Source organism: Atractosteus spatula, chromosome 12, assembly GCF_055471065.1.
Source record: "Atractosteus spatula isolate fAtrSpa1 chromosome 12, fAtrSpa1.hap1, whole genome shotgun sequence".
Taxonomy (NCBI): domain Eukaryota; kingdom Metazoa; phylum Chordata; class Actinopteri; order Semionotiformes; family Lepisosteidae; genus Atractosteus; species Atractosteus spatula.
In genome coordinates this window covers 21,226,513-21,250,668 of record NC_142717.1, presented here as the reverse complement: position 1 = coordinate 21,250,668, position 24,156 = coordinate 21,226,513, and the positions used below count along the sequence as shown (strand labels likewise).

Genomic DNA, 24,156 nt, shown 5'->3' with positions numbered 1-24,156 from the left:
AATTATATAATTCTCACAATATTTTGCAGGGCACATGTTATCTCAATATGAACTTCATCGTTTTTACCCCAAACACAACACTGATGAGCATGTCTGAAAAGCTCAATTTTCATTTCAATCAATTATTATTATGTCATTATTTCATATGTCATTCAAATACATTTTTGGCAGGTTGGAGTCGTCTCCAATACTCCATACTTTTGCCTTTGAATTTAAATTAGCCTCCGTAATGTCTTGTTTCTTAGCTTGTGGTGGTAAGCCACCCTTGTGCCCTCTATGTGGCAGGGTTGACACCATATTATACAAATAACAATTATGATTAAGTTATTATTATTAAATTGAGCAATTTCATGCATAAGAAAGTTAGGATACAGACTATAATCAAATTGTCTAGGAAAACAGCAGTCTGACCATTATGACAAAGGTATCAACAACTGTAGGTAGTTTCTCAGGCAAAAATGCATTTATATTAATTGGGCATGATTGGTTCACATTTAAAAAAAAATTACACTTAATGAATAAGGAAGAGATGCATAAATCTGCATTTAAAAATTAATATTGTATTGCTTTTGAATTTGCTGCTTCTTCTCCATAGTCTGTTTCCTTGCTTTATTTTAATGGGGAGAAAACAAGGCAAGCAATGGCATCTCCTTATGTCTGAGTCTAGGGTTTGCCCCAGATCAGACAAACGATGCACCATCAGGGGCTACCTCAAAGGGTAGCCAGTAATGTCTGTGTATTTGCATGAGTTGTCCTGACATTTTTGTGATTAATATAAGCTTCCAATTATCCAAAACTGATTAGCAAATGCTATTCCCTTGACTACACCTGACTAGAAGACAAAGAAAAGGGAGGAGAAAATCACTTCGTCCTTAACTTCATTAAAACTTAATTTCAAGAAGTTCCCCCCAATTTGAACTTATGTCTGACAAGTTAAAATGAGTTTTGAGAGGAGGTTTTGGAAAAATCACCTCAAGCTGCAACTCTTAACTTTGTTGTGGTGACAAATAGCTTTCTTTAAAGCTTTTCTCTGTATGCATTTCATGAGAAAATAGCCTCTCTTTGAAAGTGTCCTAACAGACAAGATCTAAAGTATATCTTAATTTAAATCTAAGAATCTTGTCTATCTATTATATTTTATACTGTAAACTGCAGAAGGGTCCCAGAACTTTTTTGTGTTCTTAGTTTCAATATCACTAATAACAACTGGTTCAGAAAAAAAGAACACTATTGGTTTCATGAAGTAAAACCTGCTAATCGTGCATTTTAAGTCAATACTGTGACTTACCTAAATGTGCCAGGTGGAAATTCCAAACTGACTCAAATACAGCTTTCTGACAAATGGAACTGATGCCATTAGTCATTGATCTTAGTTGGCTAAGTTGAAATTTCAGTTTTACTGGGAAAGGTCTGACACACTATTTCTATTGCTCCAATCTATCATTTTCTATTGGAATCCTAATATGTAAATACTTTCCATATTAAGATTGGTAAAACTTAAAATTCTAATATTTTTATTTATAATCTTAAATTTCATTGACAACCTATTGTCAAATTTCAAGTAGGTCATTTCGTCTACTCAGTCACAAAACCTATTATAAGAAAATCTGAGGCTGCATTGAAAATAATTTTAACTGACATATGTTGCTATGAGACATACTGTATGTGTCAGCATTATATGTAGTAGTTCAGGTGGGTAGCTGCGTCAGCATGTGTAGGCTGCAAAGGAACAAGTAATAGGTTTATTCCATGCTGAAAAGAGAAGAAATAAAACACAACGTTTCGGCCATGGAGCCTTCTTCAGGTGAAAAAGACAGGACAGTAAGCAAAGGTAATGTAGCGGGAGAATAAAAGCTGGAGAGAGGAGGGGTGGGAGGCAGCAGCAGGGGACAGACAGAGTGGCCAATCAGGTGGTGTGAAGTCAGGATAGGTGAAGAGAGGTGTGAGGTGAAACCTACAATGAATAGAGAGAATTAAGAAGAAAATTAGTCTGTCGTTGAGAGAAGGGGAAAGGCGTGATCCTAGCTGTAGGATAATCTTAGTTTCTGTAGTCTTTCTGATGTAGGAGTTAGGAAAAACATCTTTGAGAACACAGCCAGAGAGATTAGTGTGATCATGGCCGTCAGAGGTGGAATGAGAAACAATAGGCTTGGAGAAATCTTTAATCTTCACAACCCTAACATATTCTCTGAAGCGGTCTCCGAGTCTCCTTCCTGTTTCCCCAATGTAGCTGGCTGGCCATTTATTGCAACAGATACAGTAAATAAGGTTGCTGGAGGTACAAGATGCCATCTGAGTGATCCGGAATTGTCCTGAGGGGCCTTGAATGAGTGTGATGTGAGATATGTACCTGCAGGTGATACAGTGAGCTCTGTTGCAAGGGAAAGTGCCTGGTGTGGATGGTTGCTGAGGGCAGTCAAGGGAGTATTACATACAGGTATATGCTGTTCAGATGCATATTAAAAGCTTCAGATTTATAATCCATACCTAGTTTCATATTTGTATCACCATCTTTTGATGGGTAATGCAGCTCTTCCATTTCCTGAGTCATTGGATAGTGGAATTTTTAATCTGATTAATGAAGGGTCCCCAGATGTTTGGGCAAGAAAGGATGTAATGGAAAGCACATGTATAGAAGTATGGTTGCTATGTTTAGAAAAGTGACCTCTCGTTTATTTTCTTGTATAGGTAAAGTAGATTAACCATGGTAGAGAAGCAATTGAAAATGTTCCCAGGTGTTCAGGACTGTCCAATGCCGATCCCAAAATCTCTGATAGAAAGCAAGATGATCTCTGATTTTAACTGTAAATATACTATTAAAAGGTTCTTCAAGTAAGATATGATTAGTGTGGACTCTAGCAAAGAATTACTGGCATTTTTCAATGCTGGTGTCAAATAGTATGCTGTGTCTCACTACTATTGAGACAAGGGTTTTACTCCTCACACCCTGAGATCAAGACTGTATGAATGCAATGGAAGCAGCTGACATTTACCCTTCCCATAGGAGTGCAGCACTATAGTCTGTTATCTGTCAGTATTACTGTTGTAAGCATCTTCTGGGAATCAAAAGGGTATTGCTCATCAATTTCATGCCACAATGAACTATAATCACTGGTCAATAGTGCCATAACCTAGTAGGCCCTTTTGCATAAAGTTATATGAAAGTAAAATGCATCAATTCATGGTTTGCAAGGCTAAAGCTGCACAGGCTGTTTTTTTGTCCGTGTAGGTTTGAACAGTTGAATCATCCACTCTACGGCCCACACTTAGCCTGGAGTGACTAATATTTGTTCCAGTATCCATGTGTTCTGCACCATGTGATCGAACCACTCAGGAGACCAACATGTTACACGATTGGTCTTGAAATGGTTTGGTTTTAATGGAGCTGTGAGAACAGATGTATTACCAGGGAATTGGTTGTTTGAAGAATAACTGGGTTAAGTGTATTGAAACGATGACTGATTGCCCTGAGAAACAGTTGAGAAATGTGATTATTTTATTCCCATATACTGTATCTGAGTTGCAAAATAATTTGAATACCTCATATCTGTAAATAGCTATTCATCTTATGTGTCGATTAATAATGATTCTTCCAATGATATACTGTAATATAACTGAAACACTCCCTCTCTTTCATAAATTATTTAAAATGTTTAGGTTATACTGTTGTAAAATAATTAAAGGAATACTTATTAATATGATGGTTTGTAAAATTGATTTTTTTTGTCACAGCCCTTTCATTTCCCAGGTGTTGGCTGGACAATATATCTTTTAATAGATTACTACGTTGATCTATCTGACCACAGAAATAAACAACTCAATTTTGTATTACAATTGTTGCAAGCCATGCATTTTGACTGTTGCACTGTAAGAAATCTCTTGTATAGTTTCATTTTTGGCTTATTCAAGAACTGAAATAAAAACGGAATTCCTTTAATATACTGTAGAAAAGGTTGTGCGTGATCTTTACAATCCAATGTTAGAAGCTGAGGACAATTCACTGAAAACCCAAACCTGAAATCTGCTGGCTCATTTACAGTAATTAATGTACAGTTTTACTGGTAGAAAAGACTGAAATGGAGGGGCCACCCTCACACCCCACCACCACTGTCATTCCATCACATAACAAGACCAAATTCAAAACTTTATTGCAAGTATGGTTCTGACTACTTGAGTAGGAGTTTTTTTCCATTTAACAAAGTGGACTCAGAAGAACTCATACATAAAATTAGTTGCTATATTACTGTGAAACTTATCTATGCATTTAAGGAGATGAATCAAAGATATTTAAATACTTATTTTCATCTAGTGCTGCAAAAGTGAGAAAGCATTTCTGCTTCTGTGCTTGGCTCATAGATACTGTACATCATTTCTTACCGGGAGCTAAATTAATTCAAATCTATTCAATTTAATTAAATCAAATGGAATCAAAACAAACCCATGTAAGAAGTGGCCTTCTTAAATACTGTGAGAACAGACCATCCTCTTTTGAATTCACCAGAGAACAGGAACCTGGAACACAAGAGCTGCAGAGGAGGTGTGTAACTGTCGAATAAGACAAAGACTAAGTTGGGCTTCCTAGATTCCAGTGAAGTTATTGATTGATAGGGAAACTTTGCCTCTTTCATTGTACTATTCATGTATTGCCAAAACAATGCAGTTTCCAAACTGTCCTTGTCTTTTTCAGAGTGATTTTGCTACTGGAAAACACATTTTAAAAACCAGATAGACAAGCTTCTTGAAAGCTACAAACTTGAGGGAAACCTCATGAAAGTATATTCTAACATAACCTGACATTAATATTGTATATAATTTTAATGAGCTTTTTCAGTGTACAATTAAGCATTCTTTGAAGCTAATACACAAAATAATTTTTCTCCATCTTATGTCTGCAATCTCTATTCTTTGAACTGGACTGCATCCCATTAGTGAATCTTTCATTTAAAGCAGTTACACTAACACAATAGTTGATTTGCAAATGATCTTTGAGAGTTTTCAATGCAGCTTACCACACGTACATTTAATTTTACTCAATCATCTTAATTTTTTGTAATCATTTTTCTATAAAGAGGGTAAATGTCAAGCATGCCTGACTCCTTGCCGGTGATACATCCATTCCAGCAGATAATTACCATAAGGAAATTGATGCTTTAGTGTGCAAGGGAAAATTTAATTTACTCTGACATCCCAGAGCATAATGCATTCCTAAAGAAAGTGGGATTCAGAGCCTCAGAAATTAAATTTGACTATTTAACGTGATTACCAATGTTGAACGTCTTTGACTTATTTAAGTGTTTAATCTAATTATGGCATACATGTTGTTTAAGCTCTTAAGTCACATTTGAATGCTGCTTAAAGATGCATGAAATGGGAAACAGGCAGCACCTTTTGTTCATCAGTCTACATATTTTTTGCTCTATACTGATATTAGATGAGCCAATTTAGTTAATACTTTTAATTATGGGACCATTCCTCACATTTTACAGTGGACTGTGTGAAATTATAAAGCCTTTTGAATCTTGCATTTGAATGTAAAAATTTACACAATATATCCCAGACTTTTAAAGATTATTCTATGCTGTGACTAAGTTGGTCAATTTAATTATTTGAAATTCAGCTGCAGAGGTGTGTACGGAGGTTTATATAGGTAATGTTGGTCTGTTGTGAGAAACCACAACAAAGATCCAAAAAAACACCAGACTGACACATTAATAGGATTTTTGCTGTTATGGAGAAAATGCTACATTAATAAAATATTATAATTATATTTCACTTACAAATGTATTGATGATAATACAATTGCCTTTTTCTAATATCAGTGTTCTGAGCTAAATTCTTCACTAGTTACTTGTTGACATTCACTTGTACTGTATGTGTACTGCTGAAGCATGATTCAACCATCAGAAGTACTTATATTTTTGTTCCAGTTAAAGAGGATGATGTTATGCTGACAGATGTACATTTGATTTAAATCAAAGGAAATGTTTTGTACGCCTTACAACCTTACCTGAAACCACTTACTGTAGGAGAAAACTTCCCTTTCTTGTGCTTAAAGTGCAATTGATTGGTGTAAACTAAAGTGTCTCCTTTCACCTCTACTGGGCTGCCACATATAACTAACATTTCCAACAACACCAATTCTTTTAACCCTTAGAGATGAAACGTCTTTATGATCTGTCTCTTCTGATGTAGTATGAGAAACTAGTTCTGATTTAATTTATTGTTATTTACAGTATTTTTTCAAACTACAATATTTTTACATTTAAATAGGAGTGGAAGAACTAAACATTTACAAAGAAGTACTTTAAGTATGGATACTAGAAAGCATTTCTTTACCTAGAGTGTTGTGGAACTATGGAACAAGCTACACACCCATGTTGTTAAAACAAATATTCTGGAGGAGATCCTTGGATCACTCAGCTAGTAATTTCCAAACAAGCTACTGTATATGAGCCTACTGGCCTCCTTTGTTTTCAGGTTCTTATGTAAAATAGGACAACCTGTGAGAATGGTGTCAGCCAAGAACAGAACAATACTTAGAGGATCACCTATATGGAAATAACATCCAAGGGAACAGGCAGTTTGGATGTAGAAAAGGTAGGTGTTGTAAACTGACTTGTTAGAGTTCTTTGAACAAGCAACATTAGCAATGGATAATTTGGTATATTAAGAATTTCATAAGGCTTAGGATGAAGCTCCTCTCATTATTTCACAAATTACAGTTGCTAAGGAAGGAAATGTGTGCATTCAGATTAAGAATGATAAAAAATAGAGAGTACAGGTAAATGTTCAAATTGGGATGATGTAATTCATACCACCAGTACACTGGGATCTGTAGTAGGACCCCCGTACCTTCATAGTTTATATCAATGATCTAGATTCTGTCAAGTTTTCAGATCATAACAAATTAGGAGGATTCACTGATACTGTAGATGCATCAAAACGAAATTCAAAACAATTTAGATAATATTCAAGACTGGGAAAACACCTGGTTGATTATGTTTAATGTAGACAAGCGAAGGTTTTGCATGCAAGTAGTAAAAACATAAACTGGAAATCCGAAATGGAAAACCCTAAAGAAGAGACTACTTGGAAAAAATGCTTTAGAGTTTTCTACATCATTACATCATTCAGATTCTGTAGACAATGTGGATACACATTATAAAGACAATCATAATGTTATGCTCTATAGTCAAAAGAATATAATTCAGATTGAGAGATGTTATGTTAAGATTTTATGATGCAGTGGTAAGAGCTCATTAAGAATATTGAGAACTAATTTGATCACCACATTAAAAAAAATATATTGCTGCTCTTAGATCAGTTCAGAAATTATGCATTTAAGAATTTTAAAGAATGTCTTAAAGAATGACAGGCTGAACAAACATTTGTAGTCCCTTTAACATTCTGCTATCTATAATCAATACAGGAAGAGTAATATTATGTTTTGACATGCAGAATATTGCTTTTAAATAAAAATTTCAATGGTTAATTAAAAAAAGGCCCTTAATAGTAGCATAACCACCAGAATTATAATCAATTACTTGCCTTTTTTGGAATGTATGGATATAAATGTAAAAAATCCAAGTTATGAAATCTTCCTTTAATGCTACTTATTGAATGGGTAAATAATTGCAATAATAATCTGTCATATTATTAAATGCAATGCATTTTCTTCTTTCCAACTTCAGGGATTGGGAACTACAGTAAGTGTGGCTTGATAGTTGTGTTCACAAATCCACCTGGAGTTATTATTACAAAGTAATTGATCCACCTGCATGAATTAAAATCATCAGTCCTTTTCCAAAACAAGACTAGAAGAAGGCAGTGAGGAACATACAAATGTATTTATATCTGTGGGCATGAAAAATATGAACATCAAAATACAAAACAAAATGTTTTTGAAAAAGATCTAAGATTTAGGTGTGATTAATCACTAAGATTTAGGTTTGAGAATTGAACAAAATCTGACACAATTTCAATTTTCACACCTAAATTTTAGTGACAGGTATCTTCCTTTTCTTCTCATAGTATATTGCAGGTACTGATAAGGAATTAGTGAGACAGCAACCCAAGATGTTCTCTTGTAACAAGGAATAAGTCAATCTGTACAGCTGGGGATGGAGCATGCTTGTATTGTCTGCAAAAATAATGTATTTGCAAAGCAGAAATATTGGTTTCTCTAAACATATAGTTATTTTCTCTTAGGTTTGGAAACAAAATATGCAAAGAAAATAGGAACAACATTTGTGGGTCTTCTTCAGTCTGATTCACTCTGATTCTTTGCAGAAATTTCATTTAATTTCTTCACTCGTTGAGAAAAATGAAACTGTGGTATTCTATCTGTCCATTTGTGGTCCAAAGTTTATTTATGAACAGTAGTTTACAAATATATGACAATATATCAAGCAATAACTCAGTATTTGAGATCTGTACACAAGAAATGCAATCATATACTATAAAAATGAGTCATTAATCTTAGCATACATCTTGCTTCATGTGAAACTAATTGAAGGTTTAAAACAATTTGAAATTTCTTGGAAATGTGTTTGGGGTCATTGTCTTCTTGCAAAAGAAAACTGCTACTAACCTTTCCAAATGGAATAGCTCCCCTGAAATACTTATTCTGATTTTATTTATTTTGTGAAGATAACCATCACCACTTATTTGAACAGTTATATAATTGGTTTACTGTAGCAGGTTCATTTACTATTTTAAAATGATTACTTGAAGTATTCTTGAAGTCAACAATACACTTACACAACCAATATTTAGTTTTGACAGCTCTTCAGAATTACCTGGTTTTGCTTTGATTTAATTTCATATTTCATGCACACACATGAGCAAACATACAAATGTCATGTATAAATAAAGGTGTTATTTCTTAGAAAAAAAGGGGTGTGCTGGACTTTGTTGTGTCTATTAAGATGTTTTACAGCATTTTACATGTATTGTTCTTCATACTGAATTGTTTGAAAGGATTTCTGAAATCTAAACATTCTATTTTCTTTTTGTCTCAAATTTATTTTGAAATTAAACTAGTTTTAGACAATTGTATTCTTATTTTTAGAGATGTGCTTAAAGAACTTTATTGGCATTATTTTCAAATACTTCATGTATCAATTACTTCTATATTGACAAGTAAATATTGTAAGATTTCACAGCCCTAAGCTGTTATGTAGTCCTTGTCTATCTAAATCACCCTGAAGCGAGTGAAGTTCCCTCCTGTCCAGGAGAAAGGAAGTTATCTGCTAAGGGAGGTGAAGATGTGGAAACTCCCTAACTCTTTTCTGCAACCCTCGGTGCATCAGTCTTTAAAAGTATTTTTTTATTTTTCTAATAGCCCATGACTCCACCTTTGTATGCACCATGTTAGAAGTGTAATCCATCAATTAATACTAAAAATCACCATCACAGATACTGTACGTTTTAACATGTATTTTGTATTCAATGAAAACAAAATTAACCCAAATGTTCACATTAGTGTTTACCCCCAGTGGACTGGATAAGTTTCAGTCTGGGTTTGCACAATATTGCCACACCAAAGTTCCTCATTAATTAAATTTGTGAAGCAATGTCTAAACTACTGGCTAGTGGTGATGCTGGCATGGTGGATCATGTGGATCAAGCTTTTTTACTATTTGTGGATAGGATGCCTGTTCTGAATATCACTGTAAGTTGCAGAGACATTTATTAGACCTTTCTCAGTATTCCTTACTCTGGCTCTAAAGATGAGCCAAGTGTTTGCTAAAAAATGCTTCGTAGAATTGCATTCATTTTCGATTGTCAGTTCTTGTATAGAATAAAACAAATATTCAAGAGTGGTTCAACAAAATTGTTTATTTTATTTTTCCAGCACATGTTGCGAATTCATGCTAAGTCACTTGGATGAAGTTGTATCTCAATAACAGGGAAGAAGAGCAAACTCTGTTCTGAATGATTTGACTCAGTACTTTGCTGAGTCACCGTGTGCATCCAGCATTCCCTCTGAATTACTTTAAAAGAGCATGCAACTGGGAGGCCTGTTCTCATCGCTGCTGCACCACAGAACAGCAGTCTTGTATCCACAAATGACACAAAAGGCGCACATCAAGTGAAATATGTAGGTGCAGAAGGCCCGAAATGAAATAATCCGCAATGTCATAAGGAAACCACAGACATATTTTCCCCAAGCTCCATTTCAATATTCTTACCCATACATACCGAAAGTGTGTTGCTTAAATAAAGATAAGGCTGCCTCCTACATGACTCAGCAATCCAAAGCAAACAGCATCTCCCTAGATAATATTGCATCACATGCTTTTAAACTAGGAGTTTGGGAAAAAATGGAGAAACAAACCTTTTCAGCACTTTATGACTTATATTAAGAGACAGAAAGCATTCTACTGGAAACTTAATTAAAAAAATAATGAGAGAAAATATGAAAAAATGAGCCTATTTTTTAAATTAAAGTAAAGAAGAGTTCATTATATATTAAAAAGCATTATAAATATTAATTCAGAAATTAAATTACTTTGCTTAAATCATTGGCTACATCATATCAATGAGCCCACTGTTACTTATTTAAAGTATGTTGATGGTGCATTATTGTCAAACTAACATTTTTACTCTTGCATTACATTATGTAAGGTTTACCCAAGTGGTTATTCAACAAATAGTCATGAAGAAATCATAATTTGGATTACTTCAGTTCTTTGGAAATAATTAATGAGGTATTAACAATTCTTATTTTGCAATTCTTAAAAAAGTCAGTCTCTCAAAATATACAGTAAGCATGAAATAGCTCACCATAACACCTAGGCTTTTATTTTGCCTGCAGTTGATGGATACATTTTTATGTAATTTCAGTCAAAATATGGAGAGCGTTAAAACTGTGAAATAGAATACCCTGAATATATATCTGCAAGTATGATCACTAATGTGCCATAACCAAATATTATGCACTGTCATCTTGCATATACTTAGATCAAAATCCAATGCATAGCAAACATCAATGAAACAGTCAAGTCTCATACCTTTCCAAAATACTATCATCAGCAAATTAATTGCATGTGAGTGATGCACTTCACCCCAGTATTTATAAAATTACAAATAATTTTAGAGAGATAATTGGTTTCAGATGCAAGTGAAAAATTAACACTAAGCTCCTGAAACCTCTCTTGGTATTTTATCCTGGTTATCACTCTATCAGTGTTGTATAATGAAAAAAAAAACTATATACAGTAGACGTATTTGAAATCTGGGAAACGCCTGAATCTGTTTCACAATTAAGCAAAGAAAACAACATGTAGACGTACAGGAAAACATTACTTGGCATCTTTGTTTAATGGATGGGCTCTGCATGGGTAGTTTGCATTGCCAATGCTGTGGTGAATAAAAAAAGACCTGGAGTTAAAAGGACAAGCCTACATTTTGGTGCATATGAGTCAAACCTCTCTGAGACTATCACTGGTGAGATTCTGAGAAGGGTGCCTACAGAGGTTACTCATTCGCTGAGTGGTGCAGTATGTATGTCAGCATTGAAATGTTAAAAGAAATACAGTGAAAATGCAGGATGTTTCTGAGTTCATGAGGTGTAAAACCTACAAAATCTGCATTCTATTTGTGTCAGAAATTTATTTTTCAAATAATCTTCATCCAAAGAGGGGTCCACAAATACAAATTAAGAGATAAGACATTTCCCTAGGTCATATTAATGCTTTTTAAAGAAAAAGAAATGTCCATTACCTTTTCCATAAACCATGAAGTCCTGTAAAAGGTCTAGCAAAGTCAAATTTAGGGTACATGGGATTTTTGATCCTTTACTTAATGGAGGGTGTGAAGCGTGTAAAAATACATTTACCACCCAATCTTGATTAATTTGGACATAAAACATCTATGCAAACCTTTATAGTTGTGGGTGTAAAAGAGTTATGCCACAAACTGCAGACAGTTCAAAACATGTTTCCTAGAAATAAAGAATACAAAAGTGTAGTACAATACATACAACTGTAAGTCCAATCGTATAAACAGATATAGTATATGCTTCAGAGCCCTTCTTCTCATGGGCAGCTACTGAAATGGACTCCCCAGCTACTTTCCACACAATGATGTTATTTCAGCACCAGTGTGTCTAAGTACTACACAATGCCTGTACTTGTCTGGGACTACTACAAGAAACAATACGTTCCTATATACATCCAGTATGTCAAATGAACCTCAGCTAGGACTTTGGACTTTTGAACATGGCTGGCACAAAAAATGGTGAACCTGGTGAGTCTTGGGATTGATCTCTCTTCTTGTTGTACAACTACTGCCTGATGTTTTTTCCAAAAGCTGATATTTTACTTACCCTTTCCAGTCCTGCTGTCTTTCCTGTTTCTAGACAGTGTTACATAGAGTAGGGACATACTCAACAGCACCATGGTGAAAAATAAAATAATTTCTTTTATTTTGTTTACAGGAGACCTGCAGTCCCAGTTTCTCTCATTGGTTATTATATCACTGTAAAAAATGAATTAATTGACAGTATTGCAACATTTTATGCATTCTGAATTAAGCACAAAATCATTAACTTTGTGAAAGTAGTGTATAGTTACCATGTTGTTGCAAACCCCTGGTTTTACCACAGGTGAGAGTGAGATTGACTGATGTAATGTGATGTATGGGCAAATAAGTACAGGTGCAGCAGACATTTTACCCCAGAAATGTTCCAAAGTGTTCTGCATTCATAGTTAACAAGTATGTAGTATTTGTCAGCAAAACCATCCTGAAGTTGAGAGCAATATTTTTATTGGATTAAAGGTGATATATTCACAAAGCTTGCTTACTTACAATGTCAACCAGAAGTTTTGTTGCCTCGCTCTGAATCACAGACAGTGACAGCAATATGGTGCTGGGCATACCTTGAAATTTCATTTATTTTGTGATTTAAATTGGAGGTTGTTTTTTTTGTTTGAAATGCACTGTTTCAAGTACTGACTCTTTCTAACCCCTAAATATAAAAAATAATATTGCAGTTCCCATTAAAGAATGAATTATAAGTAACATAACCTTTCTTCCAAATTTTGTTGCCATGTAATATGTGCTACATTTCTAAATGTAGAAAATCACACAATAACGATTTTATGATCTTATGAAAACGAGGATTTTCCTTTTGAAATATACAGATGTGTTCACTCTTCTAACTTAGTCCTCTGTGTACAATATTCCAGTAGCCCAAAACGAAAATGTCAACATCTACAGTATCTGCAGCATTGCTTGCTCAGCACCACATCCAAACGACAAATTCATATCTAAGTTATATTTAGCACACATGATTATAAAAGTTAATATGAGGGTTTGAAATCAGGGGTGTGATTTCAAGGTAGTATCTTAGGGATATCTGGTGTTTTTGTTCCAACTTGAGTAGTCAATTAAACAATTAACATACTTTCTTTGACATACAGTATGCAGGCTAAAATACTGTAAACTTGTACAGTTTATTACTCAAAAAGTGCATTAAGTTATTAAAGTTAAATGTTGTTAAATTATTAGAGCTACTATGTATTATACATATGTAGCCACTATTAGAGCTCAGGGGGGAGAAATGACCAGAGGATATCAGGCCCTCCAGGAACTGGGTCTGACACCCCTGTTTTAAATTATCTGAAACAATATTCCATGTCAACCAATAATGATTATTACCTAGGTTTCCCAAATTCACTTCTAGGACATGGGCACTTAAAACACTAAGCTTTCCATTCCATCCCATTGCAGGTCTTTGGTAAAACTGGATGTCTTTGTGATTATATTAATAATTACTTAATAAAACATCTTCCAAATTTTGTGTCCTAATTGAATCATTTGCAAGGACTGATGTTGGACTTTTCCTGTTTTAATGTTAATTAGTGCATTACATTAAAATGTAAAAATATGCACTTTGACAAAAAATAGTAAGGGACACATACTCTCTGCCAAGATTGCATATCTTGGTATTTTTATATTTAAAAACCCAAGGTAACAAAAGTGTGAACTTTGCTGTGAACATCCAGAATCAGGCAAACATGCATACTGAAAACATAAGACAATCATAAACAACATACAGTAAAGGTCACCAGTTACAAATTTGTTTTTAATAGCAATGTGATCTGACTTTGGAAACTACTCATACCTAAAATGAAGGGGCGACTTTTCATTTTCTTGTTTGTTTTGAATGAACATTCAAAGTTTTGAAGTTGCAACTTATTCTCCTACATTTCTCTAAATCATGCCAAATCTTTACATTAAAATGCACTAGCTTTTTATAATGACTCGGAAGCCAAATGATTAATCTAAAATAAGGGATGGGAAAATATTGCTTAGTAGGTACATACTAGTCAGTTCATTTAAATCTGAACTATGATTTGCAAAAGTAAGAAATATACTATATAACACATTGTTGCTTTCTTTACACCCATCAATTTAGAATATGTTCTGTTTTGTTGGAACTGATAATCATCTTAATTTTATCATTATGGTCCTTACTCCAGCAGAGAAGTAGGATCGTGCCTTTTTTTTCCAAAAATAAGAGACATGTCAGACAAATGCTTTTCCACTTGGTGTACATTCCAGAGTACCTACAGCAGAGTTCACATTGAGTGGAGTGATACACTGGAAATACTGACATCTCACACTATCCTAGTTGACCACTGGGCTTATTCGTGCAAGCTAAGGATATTTTAATCTGCTAGCAACTAATCATCACGGTCATACTGCATGTTTATTGACATACTGTACAGTAGTCCTAGTTCAAACTATAGCGCACAAAATGCTCTCTAAAGAAACTGCTTTTCTTGTCGCACCACTTAGGATCACCAGCTCTTATTTTACATGAAGATGTGAAATATACAAATCATTTATCAGTGTTGCAAAAAATTTCCACCTTATTGCTTTTTTAGTTTTTTATCCTTATCTATCTAGTTGTCCTTAATACTAATATACCAGAACATTCATATGCTTTTTCCTTTAACAGAATCATTTTGCTTAATAATCTTATGCACACTCATGTATATGAATAACTTTATGAAGTTAGCATACATGCTAGCATAGCAACAGGATAGGGAGAGGTCCACAAATGCCTACATATACAGGTCAATTAATATTACTAACATAAAACCGGATATCCCAACAAATTAAAAGACAAAATGGGTTGACCTGCTTTTGGAAGACAATTCCATAGAGGAATGCGCTGTTTCTGCCTTAAATGACTGGTGAGTGTTAGCTGTTATTTGAAAATTATATGATAACTACAGATAATAATAATAATAACTTTTAATTATAAAGCGCCTTTCCAAACCCAAGGACGCTGTACACCATGAACAAAGAAAAAGACAAGAAAGGTACAAAAAGTAAATGAAAAAAAAGAAAAACATACAGGCTTTTACAAATTGACTATAGACGTAGATCTTGGTAAAAAGGTAGGTTTTAAGTTTAGATTTGAATAATGTTACAGATGTTGTCTCTCCAAAAGTCTGAGGAAGGTCATTCAACAACACTGGAGCAGCGACAGAGAAGGCACGGTCCTGGGGACAGCCTCAACTGAACAGAGCATACGGAGGGGGTGTAAACAGATGACCAAAAGATGTACACGAAATAATAATAAGAGATTAAATGCAATTGCTAGCATAGAGACAAGAAGGTACAATAGCACACTATTTAACACTCTAAAATGTCAAACAAGCAATAAGAGCAATAAGAAAAGATAATTAACATACCAAGTAAACTATGGACTGAACCCCAAACTGAACTGGAGACCAAAAATGTCAAAGGAGACTTCTGTAAGACAACAAGATGCAATCACTGTTGAAGAGGAGCAAGATAGAAGAGGAAAGCAATAGACAGAAGTTTGTGAAAGAATCGTGTGGAAATTTTCAAAAAGCGTGATTTTGTTAATTGAAGATCCCGAAATGAAGCGGATAATCTTCTGGGTTACAAAATGCTACAAAAAAGAGGGGTGTGTCCTCTGGTTTGTGTTTCTCTGTGAATTATTGAGAGATCCATTGGATTTACTGTTTCTTTATCTTGAATATTTGACTCAGGATCCCTCATGGTGTTATCTGTTCAAGAATAAAATCATTCAGATCTTTTAGCCCGTAAGTGTAGGACATTCTTTTGAGCCTGGATATGTGTCTGGTGCTTTTCTGTGGGATGATTCGTATGCAACTACATAGTTTTTGTAATCTAGAAAAAATTAAATAACTACATAATACTGTATATTGTAATCTGCAATGGACTGGCATCCCTACCTGCCTGGTATTGAGGGGTGTATCCTGCCTTGCTGTGCTGTATCGGATAAAGCAGTTATAAAACAGATGAATGGGTAAAAAAGTAGTCATGATTAATTAAGTGTGAGTGTCTGGACAATTTTACTTTTGTAGTTTGTTTTACGCAATTTGTACATTTGTTATTGATGGCAGATTTTTTAAGTAATGAATTTAAAATTAGTTTTCAATCGAAATCAAACATTTTCAGAATTTCAATTTAATTCTTTGTTAAGTATTAGCCAAAGTTCTTTATTATATATCTGGTGGTCACAGGATTTTGAGGTCCTTCAACAATATAGTCATAGTGGTAAATACTGTATATCCAGTGTCACAAAACACTGTTCAAATATTTTGCATTTTGCTCAGAAGATAGTTTTGAAATTAAAAGAACAGGTTAAATAAAATCAATTTAATCTGGGTTTAAAAGGTCTATTCTACCTCATATGTATTGTTATCACTACATTGTCTGTGTGGAAAATGTGACGGGCTTCATACTGTATTTAGGTACTTAAAAAGGCAGATTAAAGTGTGTTTTTCAAAGTCTTTTGTGCAGCTGAAAAATTTGCTCATCCATTTTCCAAATGTATATGTATAAAGTTCTAGGTGTAAATCAAGCGAGATACATCGTAAATATGGAAACGTGAAATGGACTTGTTATTTCTTAAACTTCTGGAAAATGTGCTGGGGTTCATTTCCATTTATAAAAAAAAACAGAGCCAATTTAGTACAGGTGCAAAAATATTTTAAACACATCCTGTCACTTGTTGTTTTGAATGTGTTTTTAAATATTTCTTTTAAATGGTATTTTAAATCTTGAATTGTCCTTTCAAATCTGATCGATTTTATATGGTAATACATTAAAGGTACATTGGGTTAGATATTTTATATGTTGTATTTCTTACCAGTGTATACTGTATATGACTTGCACAGCTTGCAATGTGATTCAAGATACTATTTGTTGCCAGTATTAAATAGATTTTTAATATAAAGATAGAAAAAATCCTAAATATAATTTAATTTTAGTTACAGCAGTCCTTAATGAAGTTATATTTTACAATAAGGACTATGTTTTGACAAAAATGTGAATGCACAGTATATATGTGTGTATCAGTAAATATATACATGGAAATATATTCATTATGGAGTGTAGGTGGAATATACATGTACAGTTTATATCCCTTTCCATATATATATATCCCTTTCCATATATATAAGAGAGATGAGATCTTATCTTTCTTATATATATGTCAAGGGATATATGGAAAAAATAAACCTTAATGTAAAAGAAAATGTTTCAGAAATGTATAATGTATAGTGTGAATGTCATGATACCTTTATCTAAATTTCAAGATTTTTTTCATTTTAGAACAATGTAAAGTATGTTTATTAATATTAATAATTGGAAAAGTTCATTACATGATGATCTATTAAAAATACAACTTACCAGTAATTTATTAGCTGCGTGTGCCTTTTCAACTATTCTAAAAGGGTTCTTGTAGAATAGTTTGGTTTGCTGCAAATGGGTTAATGGAAAATCTTACCATTAAATATTCCACAAAAACAATATTAGATTTAAAATTTCCATTCTATGGCAGTCTATTCTGTTTGTAGTTATCACAAAAGAAACGATTTGTTAAATTCCCATTGGTCATCCAATAATTCAATAGCTGCATATACAGTATAATTCTCCAGTCTTTGTTAAATCAATTACATTTGGTAAAGGTTGTCATGAAACATGAAGACAACAATGTTTTATCAATATATTTTTGGATATTTGTCTAAGGAAAAATACATTTCTTCATTAATGTATCACTTTTGCTCAAATTAAAAACACTAACATAGTAACTCTTTTTATTTTCCATTTGACAAACAATTACAAAGGCAATTTCTACATAGCTGTAAATGGACCCAAGATCTTTGTGTCCAATGGAATAGTCTGACAATCAGTGTTGATTTAAGGGCAGTATACAGTTGTCATTAATGTTGACACTTTGTCAAGAAATGGATGGATGAGATTCTCTAGGCAATTAGCTACAGCACTTACTGCAAAACCATCTTAATGGGCTAAATAGCCTACTTTGTGACTTTTCTTATGTAATTCTTATGTAAAAATTACTTGGTATAGTACAGGCAACCATTTTCTAAAAGTACCAGAGAATGATTCAACACAAAACATGTTCAGACATTCGCTGAAACATTCTTCCTGTACTAAATAAAATAAACCCTTGGATTTCATCCTGGGTCAATTTGTGTCTTTCATACTTTTCACTTCAGTCTGGCCTAATGAATTAAAAGGCAACTGATGTTCAGCTACTGTATGGTTTTAATCTCTCACATCACTGCAATGACTGCTGATAGTCAGAAAATCAATACCTTTGACTCACTAAAAAGAATCACAGATAAAATGCTCATATCTAAAGAAAATGTAGTAATATCAAATAAAGAACATACTGTATAATCATCTTTAAGTCTATGAATGAGATGGGATGAATGGAATAGTATAATACAGTACTAACACTTTGGTAGGTACTCATTTAAACTGATTTCAGTGGCACAAAATGGCTGCAAATTCCAGGTGCTGATTTGTCACATATACTGTAAATGGATAACACACTCCCTTAAAAATATGTTCAGATAAAGGTTAAAGTTCAGGATGCTGATATTCCTGTATGTGTCCTATTATACCATATGTGCAGTAGAAATTGTAATCGTTATATAATGGTATTTATAGTAATGTGAATATAAATGGGCCGGGCTCCTGTTAGTTATTTTGAATGAGAATTTGTTCCTATCCACTTAAAATGGAATAAAAAATTAAAGATTGTGGAACTTATTTCATTGTGCTGTGGGCATATCCTCTGTCCAGGGAGTGTCATTCACATACTTGTGTTGGAAAGTATTATCCTACAATATCATATCATTGATAATTTTGTTCCCCAGTTCTTTCTTTGTATTGTTTATCATCAAGCAGCTTTACAGAGATGGAAATGATCTGCTTTAGAAAGATCCATTGGTTCAAGCGATATTCAGAATTATTAAATTACTATACACGCATACAATAATGGGAGGATCACACAAATGCAGATGAATGTGTTGGGACCTCATATTTAAAATAAGTTTTTATGGATACTTTTAGTGTTACTTACAATATATGGTTTACCAACTTATATGGAGAATCAGCAGATTTAAACAACCTGAGTAACTTATAGTTTTCCACAGAGTGAAAAAACTCCACAAATACAGTACAACAGAGCACATGTCCAGCAACATAAAATTTATCACAATTTTTAGATATTTTGTAACTGCTGTTTTAAAGCCTGTTACATGCACTTTTTTATAATTAAAACATCAAAAGTTTCATCTAAGTAATTTAAGAAGTGTATTAAGCAGTGATTCAGATATACTGTTGAGTGAACAGTAACACTTTCAAATAATGGCTGTAAATTCCTAGTGGATTTTCACTGAATGTTGCAGAAAAAATACCTCAATATCTCAAGCACTGTTGATTAGATGACTAACAGCTCAAAATGTATAATGAATGCTCATTGCGTTTTTAGTTTTTAAAAAGTCCTGCCAGATCAACTAATTTAAGATACAGCACCAGTTTATACAGTAGATAACATATATTTTGAAATATTTCAAACAGCCACCAGGGTTTTAAAAAGGAAATTTCAGATATTACCATATTGTAGAAATGATGTATACATTTCATATCAAACAGGCACATACAGTACTGTACTGTACATACAGTATTCATTTACTGAACTACTGTACCTCTTTATAATATTGTAGCAAGTATTTAAATGTCTACCCTAAATATGGTTTTCAATGTTGTTCTTTATAATCATACATCAACTATCTAAGCAAAACTAAAAACTTATTCCAAAACTGAATCATGTTCTGTATAGCAATATCAAGACTTCACAATAAAAATGACTAACATTCTATTCTTATACAGGTATGTGTATATTGTAGCATTAACATTTAAAATCTATTTAAATGTATGACTTAGCCTATTAAACTCTCTACATTCCAAGGCAAGATCAGATCTATAGAAAATTGATCCAAAGTCATTAGGAAATGGAAAAAAATGTCGATCCAAGACTAGTTTTACTTTGATAAAAAGGTCAAACTCAAGTGCTCTTGTTTTACCACTGTGAGAAGCACTTTAGGAATATTAATATACTGAGAACTTCAATACAGGTGAAAACCAAAAATCCCGGTATTCAGTAAGTGGTGGACCACCCCTCCTTCCCTCAAAAATAAATAATTAATGGTCCAGTCTCCCCGCTTGCTGCATGTCCTCTCATGCATGACTGCCAGTGATGGTCTACTGGGTGTCATCTTTTATTGGCACGACACAAAGCATGTGCCAAGGGCTGCTGCTTCGATTCTCTGAAGAAACCCGGGCTCTGGATAAAAGCTTGCAAAATGCCTAGTACGAGTGCAGAAACTCAGCAATGTTAGGCTGGAACGAGGAAGTGGAGTGGAGAGGGGAGGGACCGAGGGCAGAGTTCCATAGTGCAGCCGCTGCGCTGAGAACAGCGGCACATGGAGTGGGGGAGAGTTGGAAGAGCTTCATATTGCAAACTCAAGGAATAGCAGGTATAGTAACATTCCTGATGCTTTTAAGCTAATTGAGCGACTGGAAGTGGATTTAAACTAGAGCTAAGTAACTTTTTTTTCTGAAACAGCGACACTGCTGCCTCGTAAAGCTAAAGACTGAGAGGTCCCGAAAGTCAAAGCAGGTGCACAAACGGGACTTCTTTCCAAGTGAGATAAGAAGTCTCACCAGAGACCTCGAGCGACACGTTTCGTCTAATAGACTGAAGTGGTGTTTATTTTTTATTTTACTTTTCGATAAATACGTACACCATCGATAAATGTATGCATACAGCAATATTTTTAGCAAAGAAACATCGGTTATCTCTCCTTTTGGACTAAGGAATTCTTTCCTCATGTTCATTCCAAAGGGACTATTTGGAGGAGAAATACAATTTTTAATACTGTATCATAATCCATACGATCAATCATATATTTAATAATCACGGTAAAATGAAATTATTCTTTTAAAATGGTCAAATACCATAAAAAGCCGAAATTGGTTTTAATGTCTAATTAGTAATGGAAAGACACCTGTTGAAGCTTTGGGCTTCCAGCTTCTCTGTACAGTACGCTGTTTTCTTGTAAATGTCTATTTAGCAAAAACGAAGCGAAAATTCTCAGAACATCAAGCCGTCCAATGGAGACGTTTTCTGCGATGCTCTAAGTTTTGCAGCAAGTGAATGCTGTGTTGAAAGACATTTTTTAGAACTTTACAGAACAGGAAAGACAGATCGATGTGCCACACTCTCAGATAGATAAGGGGGTGGCTCAGAAAAACATTCATATGAATATATAAAACATAAATACAAATATATACCGTTGGAAAACTCTGGGAGTTGGGTGACCTAAAAAAGGAACAACACAAAGTTAATTTGGGGAAGTATTCTTTTTCAAAACTGTTAACATTTTATTTAAGGACCCGAACTATATTTGATTACATTTCCTATTTCTTGTAATCAGTTAAACACCAGCTTAACCTCTAAATAATCACTTGAATATATGCATTATTGTATTCTCCCTTAAACATTGTAGAATTAAGTATTTACTTAAAGAAGTGGGATTTGTAGTTTGATAAACCTCTCAGGTTGAATTAACAGAAGGAGATGAGCAGAAATGGAGAATTGCACAAAATGTAATACTGTAGGTATAGCTTGAACTGACGGATACAACTGATGCTTTAGCGATAGTAGATTCCACATAGGCAGCACGTGTAGTTTACAGATTGGAAAAAGATTGGAAAGTTTTAGTCGTGATCTAAAACTTGATGTCTTTTTTAGTACAGTTGGCTGCCACAAAATGCATGCAGAACAATGTATTAAATTCCTGAATACAAACACTACCATACTACTACTAATAATAATAATTCTATAAGCAACCATCTGGTTTCCATAAACTTAATCTAAAATTCCGCTTTATTTTGGCTGCGTTTTAATCATTAAGAATTTACGGCGGGGGCAATATGATTGTGGACATTTTGAGTCAGTGTTCAATTGCTAGGATTTGTGGGCAGTTTTCAGTAAACAGGTTTTCTTCACAGACCTTTTTCAGGGTTTAATAGATCCAATGTTTCTGAAGAGAACACCGACGCACTGTTTTAAGACTACATTTGCCACTCCTCGCAATCTATTAAATTCTGCCCTTTTAATAAATGTAATATATGTTGTATCTTAGTTATGTTTTTATATAAGTTTTAACTGGATAATACAGTAAAGTGATAAAACATTAAAGACGATTTACAGTATATGTTTTGGCTGCAGATTATGGAATAAAATATCTTGCACAGTCAGTAAAAGTATTGTGACATTGTGCGTATTACTGTACAGTACATCTTAATAATAAACTCCTTAAAACACATTGGTATTTTCAGCTGTTTCTGTTAGGTATACAGACCTCTCAGGCCCTAAATGTTGTAAATCAATCTTGAGTACATGGCAATATCAAGAAATGTGTTGTGTTTGTGCCCTGAGAAGAGTGTATCATATCCAGATATTTTTGAAACCTTACACACACACATATACACACATATGCCTCTTAAACAATCATATGGCTCGGGATACTTCTAAAGGATTTTTTTGTGATTTTTTTTTATCTCTTATAGAAATTTTGAACTTTTTTTTCTTAAGAATGTGTTATACACATCACAGTCTTGAGAAAATGCCTGAAAGCATTGTCTGATGATTAGATGTCTGAAAGCATGATGCTACTGTGAGTGGTTTTACTTTATATTTTTTATTTCTGTTTTTTGAGCTTTGCTTTAAAATGAAGTGTACATCCCTGAAAGTCACCTAACAATACTGAACCATACCTTGTGTCTCATATAATGGGGTGCCCCATTTGTGCTATTACTTATCCTAGAGTATTTCTTCTGAAATCCTAAATACTAGTGTAGCAGTAAATGCCAAAATTAACTTTACCAAAGCATACAATTACATGTCATTCTGCCTCATGTTTTAAAACCACCAAATATCAAAGTATGTGTTGATTATTTTGAATATTATTTTATGTCCAGCAAAAATAAAGATACATTACTGTAAGGAAAATAAGTTATCACAGTTAAAAAAGTGTAAAAACAACATTTGTTGTTTACAAATTACATTTTTATACATTAAAACAAAACAGATTTTGTTATTTTCAATTTACAGATTACACATTATAATATATATATACGCAGTATTACTTGTGTAATGCAAAATGTGAAGTGTAGATGTGTTTCTGTTATTTTAGTGATCTATTAAAATGTGTCTGTGCTAAAATACCCTTATAGAAATGTTTCCACTCAGCATCAGAGTTTGGTGAGGTGTGCCGGATGCCAATAGGCCCTCTAAAGGAAAACCCCTGTTTAAAAGCCTCACATTTCCACTACTCTTCAACCTATCCCTTAAGCATGTGTTCTGAAGCATGCTGGTGTAAAACCATTAAGAAAAATGAAGAAAAGTGATATAAATCACTACCCACAATAAAATATACAGAAAGTCATACTTAAAGCTCCATTACATCTGCTTTAAGTACAGCTGTAAAACATTTATAGTCCTATAGTTAATATATCAACACTTTTCATATCTGAACAATAGATAGTTTCATATATGCATATACTGTACATGTTTTAATTCTGAAGTACTTTTATCAAGGTTGCATTGATTTTGAGTGTTGCATACATCTGTGCTCCACGATATGTCATTTAAAAGAATGTTTGTTAAGTCACCTTGTATGGACAGTTGATTTTACAATACAAAACAAGATCATCTGTTTCGACCGTTACTTTTTATTTATTTTACAGTAAATTAATGAC

At 33.7% G+C, this 24,156-nt stretch overlaps 1 protein-coding gene across 8 annotated transcripts in view; it reads left to right on the top strand.

The window, feature by feature from the left end:
• Positions 1–20,707: 20,707 nt before the first annotated feature.
• ikzf1 (IKAROS family zinc finger 1 (Ikaros)) overlaps positions 20,708–24,156 on the top strand; it is a 42,231-nt gene continuing 38,782 nt past the window's right edge. For 7 of the 8 annotated variants that reach the window (XM_088929582.1, XM_088929583.1, XM_088929581.1 and 4 more), the window contains exon 1: positions 20,708–20,867. In XM_088929582.1, the coding sequence (XP_088785708.1) occupies positions 20,723–20,867 (145 nt within the window). In that variant the 5' untranslated portion in view covers positions 20,708–20,722. Of the gene's footprint in view, positions 20,868–22,986; positions 23,073–24,156 lie in introns of those variants that run through there. The other variant, XM_088929584.1, reaches the window with a different exon arrangement.